General features: G+C 41.6%; 1 protein-coding gene across 1 annotated transcript in view; it reads left to right on the top strand.

Moving 5' to 3' along the window:
• LOC138039087 (uncharacterized) overlaps positions 1–2,414 on the top strand; it is a 3,107-nt gene extending 693 nt beyond the window's left edge. The window contains exon 1 of the mRNA XM_068885262.1: positions 1–2,414. This exon is cut by the window's left edge and continues 693 nt beyond it. Coding sequence (XP_068741363.1) covers positions 1–1,622 — 1,622 coding nt within the window. The 3' untranslated portion in view covers positions 1,623–2,414.
• The last annotated feature ends 5,086 nt before the right edge of the window (positions 2,415–7,500 follow it).

Here is a 7,500-nt window from a genome sequence, read left to right on the forward strand (position 1 = left end):
ATGTGAGTGATGAGCGATTCAGAGATTTCATCGTCCGCGAACTCACGGCTATCCGCGAAAAACTGGAAGGATTGTGCAAGATAGACTTGATCGCTTCAGCAAATTTCTTCAAAGACGGCGTCAGTTTGATGTATCACAGCTTCGGAAAATGCAGGCCACAAATTAAAAGTGAAGTCTACAAAAGCGATTTTGATGACACCAGCCTTGTTGACACTGATGTCACAAATATAGAGCTGGATGACTGGGCAGTTCTCCACCTGATGTCGGACGGCTTGCTGTTCGACAAAGTTGATTCGGAGAATACGTTCTTCACTGAAGCGAAGGATTTTCTCAAGAAGGCTGCAGACAGTGCCACTAAGGCCTTCAGCAATGAAGGTCTGGATGTCTACGATCGTGTTTTGTCCATGAAATTTAGAGTAGCTGCGACGATGCTTCAATTTATCGATGAACCGGAAGTGGCTGTGGTCTTGTGCAAAAATTACATTGAACAGTTGAATGACTTACCGGAAGTCCGCGAGGCATTTTCTGTACGATTTGGTGGGTTCAACATGAGGAGACTGTTTTGTGAAATGCGAAGAGAAGCTTTGATAGGTGCTGTAGTCTCCATAAACCGGATTTTGTGGGAGTATTTGCATCTTTGCTCGAAGGGAGACGAGTTTCTGCGAAATTGGCCGGAAATTGCCGTGAATTCATCGCGCAAAATTCACCCCGTCTTGAGCTGGGAACTTTGTCGTGGCTTCTTTTGGTCGTTCGGGGAATTTGGAAAACACCTAGAGCAGCTTAACGCCCCGGTAGACATCGCTACGAATAGCAAAGGTGATTTCATAGTTGCTGATCGTTATAACTCCCAAATCAAAGCTTTCTCCAAAGATGGAAACTTAAGTCAGAGAGTCTGCGAGCCAACTTTTCTTCAAACCTTCGAGGAAGATATCTTAGTGACCAATCTTCTTCACCCTCAGTGTCTCGATATCGATAAAGGTGACCAACTCTATATTGGAAGTAGTTATGAATCCCCACAAAATTTCCAACTCACAAACGAGATCATAGCTGTTGACAAAGACGGAACTTTCCGCTGGAGCTTTGGACGAGGGATAGCGAGTTTTCACCGCGGAACATTGACGAGTTTAGCCGTGGACAAGAATAGAAACAGGGTTTTTACGTTGTGCGGAAGCACTGTGTTTGTTCTGAACACCGATGGAATCTTTTTATCGTGTTTTACGCTCACAGGTGACTTTAAACCAGCTCATGAATCGCACTTATGTGTAACAAGCCAAGGTGATTTGATCATCACAGCTATGAAGATGGTGTATTTCATTTCCAAACGAGCTGCAAACGATACAAGATTCAAATCCCGCACAATCGTCCCGTCGCGGTTCATCAAACCGGACACCAAGAGAATCCCCTATAATTTCAATCCATCTGGAATAGCTTTCAACTCGCACACGGAGGAAGTTATTGTCGTTGATCGAGCGAGCAACAGCTTGATCATGTTCGACACAATGGGAAATCTCAAACGGAAAATATACTTCTACGAGAGATATGCCTCAGGAGGTGCAACTGTTACGAGGGACGGTCACGTTGCTGTAGCGAGCAAATCAACCAATCAGATTCTAATACTGTAATTTTCTGCTAGATTTCCCACAAGTTGAACAAAGAAATGGTAATCGTTCGTGTTAAAACCAGAACCTCCCCTCCCGGAAAAAAAAACACAAAAAAACGGCCAGGGAATAGGCTACCAGTAGCCTTCTTTTCTTATATTAACAAGCACTTCAAGTCATTCTCACAGGCCTGGAAACTATCAGCTCCCAGCACATAGCCTGCGTAACGGCCCAGGGGACTGGGGAAGGCAGGGGTGGGGCCGCTTCGCAAGCTAAAGCATAGAGCACTTTTGTATCGCGTTCCGAGTGTAACGTCGTGCATTCTTTAGCGCCAGAAGCACATGACCTGGAAGCGTGTAACTTGCAACTGTTTTCCTTGGAACAAAGCTACCAATTAAATGCCCAATTATGGACAACAATAAGATCGAAGCTGCACGTGCGGGAAAATGCACGAGCTACGTTATATACAAATAAGAAAATCTCAAAGCTCTTAACCAGATTTAAACGCTTCAAGGTCATCAGCTTTCGTTAGCGCTTTGTGATTGACTTTGTGAAAATCCAGCCTACATTCTAAGCCAATCCGAAAGAGAACCAAATATGATTGGTTATCGTATTTCGACGACTGCGTTTATTTGTTTTACGCTAGTATTGGTTTATTTGATTGAGAGTGGTTGTGATTGGTCAGCGTAAATTTTCATCTGACCGCACACGCGTAATCCACACACATCAAATGAATGTGTTACTGGAAATAAAAATGTGATCTAAAATCGTGAAAAAAAAAAAAACCGGAAATAAATTTTGATGGAAGTGTTGAGATCAATCGCGAAATTCGACTCCTTGACCTACCCTGAATTTTGGCATACAAGTGAAATTCGTTTCTTCGCATTCTTATGGCTTTTTCCATTGGAAACCCACCGTAATTTTTCGAGTCGAAAACCAATTCGTGACTATCAAACTGAAACAGGTTCGCATTTTCAAACCACAAGCGAGTTAATTATAGGAAAACAAATTACAAGCAAACAAACAAAATGATATTTCTGTTTATTGAATAAAAATACAATTTGACGAGTTAATGCTTTCTTCAAAATGTACATTTTTGTTTCGGTGAAAACGATCCATGATTTAATAATAATAATTAATAATAATTACATTTATATAGCGCAGACCTCTATATGAATATATTCAGTTGCGCTTCACAATATTTTAAATAAAATTATGTCAAACCGTCACGTGAACTAAAAACATAAGAAACTATTAAAAACTACAACCATATACCTATTTAAAAGCTAAATTAAAAATGATTTCAAGTGTATGGTCCACACTGACATGTTTTTAGGACGGAATCCACCAGAAGTTCGAGTAACAAGTGGACAAAAACCTTGTACCAAGATTATAAACATCGTATTGCAAACTTCTGTAGGACTGTTTTAAATATCTTCTCAAAAAAATCATTTCTAGCAACACCAAACGAGAAAAACAACTGTTGAACTTCGTAAGAAACACTTGAAAGTACTAGTGAAATGAAACTGTGGATGAAATTTTACCTGTGTTTGCACAATTTCTCTGAACGTTGAAATTTAATTTTTCTCGTTCCCATGGGAAATTGTTTTCGGTGTTATTTCAGGCAAATATTTTATATCTTTAGCTTTCACGAAAAAGGACTGTAAAATACTGTACTTAAAAATTAATTATTCTGGTACCAGATTTTTGTCCACTAAAAACTGAAATTGCTTGATTTTCTATCGGATTTCGTCTTAACCCCGTTTTACATCACCGTTTTAAAAAACCCAAGGTTTCATCTATTCGCACGGCAACCCAAACGCATTTTCAAAACGATTGTTTTGAGAAAATTTCCATCTACGAAACCGTTTTTCGACGGTGTTTTGGGGTGTTTTGTCGTTAAGAGATGGCCGCAAACCGAGCTCACTCTCTCTTGATATCCAAAAGGAAGTTTTGGCATCGACAGATCGCTCTGCCGCAATATCACCCTCCGATAATCACCAAAGTCTGGTCATTTGAAGCAGTATCAGTGCTTATAGCGGGGTAAAATCGACCAAACCCAATTGGTTACTACCAAGACAAAATAAAGAGAAATTTCACAGCAGTTAATTTTAGAAACGGAAGTCGGTTTCCGCCCATTCAAACATGACGTCACATGGAGACATCTGAGCGGGGAAGCATGACAACGGCGATTGGCCAATTTTGATTCCTAGTGTTGCAACACGCCCACTGCCTGTGCGGCCGCCTCTGAAAACTATATCCCCAGGGCAGGACCACCCCCTCACTTCCTGTAACCTTAATTTTATCTTGGTCGTCATGATATTCAACAAGCTTCAAATATAACCTTGCTTTGAACAACTCTGTTTCATTTACAAGGAAACAGCGCCTAAGGCCCCGTTTACATGGAGGGAGGGTAACCCTGCTGGATGGGTTACCCTTCTAGGAGGGTTGTTTTTCCCGGTTTCGTTTACATGCGAGGTAGGGTTACCCCAGGAGGAGGGTAACCCTACCTGTTTGCTAGGGTTATCCATCTAGGACGGTCATGTTTTAGTTTATTCAAGCCATGTAAACGCTCGAGGTAGGGTTACCCTCCTAGCTACGAGGGTCAAGTTTAGGGTGATCAGATTACTGTCATATTCCCGCCAACTACAAACATGTCTTCGCGTGGTTATAAACCTGGGGAACTACTTCGTCGAACAATGCTGGCAATAGTGACTAATCCAAGCCGGAATGCTAGAGGCAGAGACAGCCCCGGGGATAACCCTACACATGTAAACGGGGGCTATCTATTGACCCTTCTAGAAGGGTAACCCTTCTAGAAGGGTTACCCTCTCTCCACGTAAACAGGGCCTAAGATGACCGCTCACACCGCTTAACAATCAGATTTAAAAAACTCCAAACTTGATTTACTTTCATTGTTAATTTCAGTTTACAGTGTCCCCAATTAGCGCTCCAGCGCTAGAACGACTAGACACTTAAATAAAGTTCCTTTCCTTTCCTTTCCTTTTTTCCACTTTTAAAAGACATTTAGTTGATCATTGAAATTTATCTTGTGTAACTGACAAAAATTAAAGACCACAAAGCTAAGATTGTCGTAATGTATTGAGCTTGGATAGAAGAACTTCATTCTCATGGCACACCTACAAGTAAAGCAACTCAACAGTTACACAGCTCTGCACTAAGACACCTCTTCCTGTACTTGGTGCAGGGTAAAAGGGTATTAGTAATTTTGTTCCACAAGGGCTGGCTCCCGTTTTCTTTTCAAGCTACGGCAACGAAAAGGTCATTTCAAAATAGAACTTTGCGAAGTTGAAAGTCTTTCATACTGCTCCATAGTCTTGACGCTGAATTAAATTGAATTTGTAGGAACCTTTCTAATGAAAGACAGAGAATGAATAGGGAATTTTTGTATGCTCATGTTGCAGTAGGCTCTTTCTCGTTCTTGTAACGAAGGACATGGTTAATTTTTACCCCGGCAAATGAACCGATGATGATTCGGTGATATTCGGTAAAAATCCGAGTGCTCCTTTGCTGGAGTCGAACCTACGACTACCTTCCGATTACTAGTTCGGATGCACCACTACCGAGGTACAGGAAACGTCGTTGCACGTAGTTGTCGTCAGCGAATCGCACAGAAATAAACGAAAATGTATGCTGTTGGTCAAGTATGGTTATTTGTATAGGTAGTAATAAATTATCACTGGGAGACTTCACTCACAAACGCCCCGAGTAGAAGTAAGTTATGGGAAGAGGCGAGCCCGGAAGCGGAAGGAGTGGGAGCCATGGCAACACGCTGCCCATCCCTGAGGGGAGGTGGGAGGGTCGAACACCCGACGTCCGTTCAAAGCCAAAGAGAGAAATAAACGGGATAAAACAAGGCTATTTATACCAAAATGGTTATAAAATATGCAAATAGGGTTCTCCTATAGAACAAGAGATGCACGGAAATTTTCAACTTATATCTCAAGGGAATAAATGGCGTTTGTACACGATGGCCCCCAAAGAGAATAGTGCAATAAAGGTGAAATTGTTAGATTGATTGCCAATCAAATGCGAGCCCTGGACGGTGTAATTTTTCCGTGATTGCGTTATACGCATGCGTTGCTTCTGCTTAACCATCTCGAATTCTTTTATGTACATTATGAATAAGTAATCACATGATTCTTCTCGCGCAATTCCGAATAAATAAACACTTGTGCATTTTTTTAAAGACTACAAATTGTGGCACGTGCAATTTTGTGCGTCATTGACAAAATTTACACTTGCTTATTTATTCCAAATTGTACTCGAGATCATCCGATTACGTACACAAATTGTACGAGAAATTATATGTGATTCCTAACTTCTTACTAACCGAGCGCGAGGGCCGCACTTGGGAATATTGGCCCGAGGTCGTGGCAGTACGGACCGAGCACAGCGATCCTGAAATAGGGTATCCTTTTCGGCTACGTTGGCATACTGTCCCGGTGTGATCCTTAGATAGGGTGCCTAAATTTGTATCAGCAAAAATAGCAGGGTGTAAACACCCAGTTAAGCGGAAAACAAATGATCTGTCAAAGTTAAAGTCAAAGTTGACCTGTTCAAGCTATTTTGAGTTTTTGTTCTTCCTTTGCATAGGGTGACATTTTTCTGATTTGGGCCTTAAATAGGGTATCAATTTTCGTTGGATTGTTCCTTAAATAGGGTCAGGGTTTAAGACCCTTCGCGGCACACACCTATCCGGACTTTATGGGAGTACCCCCCCCCCCCCCTCCCGGGGCGACCGAAGAAGAAATTTTTTTCCTCTAGTTATTCCGCTTGTGTCGTAATATAAGTACCCACCTCAGTGTCAGTGAAAGTGGTGGATATTTACCCCCACCTCGGTAAATAATTGTTACATATTTTGTGATTTTTGCCCTTTTATACCTGCAACGTTACTTCTTTCGAAACAACTTTGTTGCGTTTTGGCATTCTGGCGTAAGAGGAGGAACTTGGATAAATCCTTTAGCAAGTTCCGATTTGAAGGGGAAATATACTGGTTGCTGGGGACACTATTTTGAAATTGCATTGACTTTCATCTTTGTATTTTTAATTTCACAGGAGAAGTAGACAGAAAGATTGCCTCGAAAATGCCCAAGCATATGTTTGCTGGTAAACGAAAGATGAACAAAATCCAGAAAAGATAGCCTTGAATAGGACGCGCACACAAGATTAATCTATATGTACACCCTGTTCTTGTGACAAATTTTACGTAAAAATTACATTTGTGATTCAGGCAAAGTTGTTGGTGTGGTGCTTGGAGTGGAAATATTTGAACAACACCATGCTACGCGTTCGGTGATAACAGCGTTCCAACATCGCTAAGGGAATTCAACACAACACGACGGTAACAGTAACGGTAACGATAACTGTAACGGTGACGGTAATGGCAACGGTAAGGGCAACGGTAACTGTAACGTAACGGTGACGGTATCGGCGGTATCGGTAACGGCAACGGTAACGGCAAAGGCAACAGTAAGGTTAACGTTACCAAACAGAGAGTCTCAACATTGAGAAAGTGTGCCAAGATTGGTAAGTTTTGGTATATTTCTTTTAGGACTTGAAGTTGGCGGTCGTAGTACTCAACAGATCAAGATATAATTATGCGATATTCCAGAGTAAAATAAAATCAGTTCTCACTGGGCGGCGTCCTTTGCGTCGTCGTCGTTAAGAACCGTAATCACTACTCGGGGAAAGTATTCGGCTACAATTTACGAGCATTTCCGAATCGCGCGTGTAAATTGGGTGCAATCTTAGTACGATTCGGTCACGATTTCAGTGTGATATCGCTGCAGATTTTGAACTTACGATGAAAACAACACAATCTTTATTTATACGACACGTTCACGCAGAAGTTATCGTGGATTTTAACCCTAAAGCGTGT

The sequence above is a fragment of the Montipora capricornis genome, chromosome 1 (assembly GCF_036669925.1).
Source record: "Montipora capricornis isolate CH-2021 chromosome 1, ASM3666992v2, whole genome shotgun sequence".
Lineage (NCBI taxonomy): Eukaryota > Metazoa > Cnidaria > Anthozoa > Scleractinia > Acroporidae > Montipora > Montipora capricornis.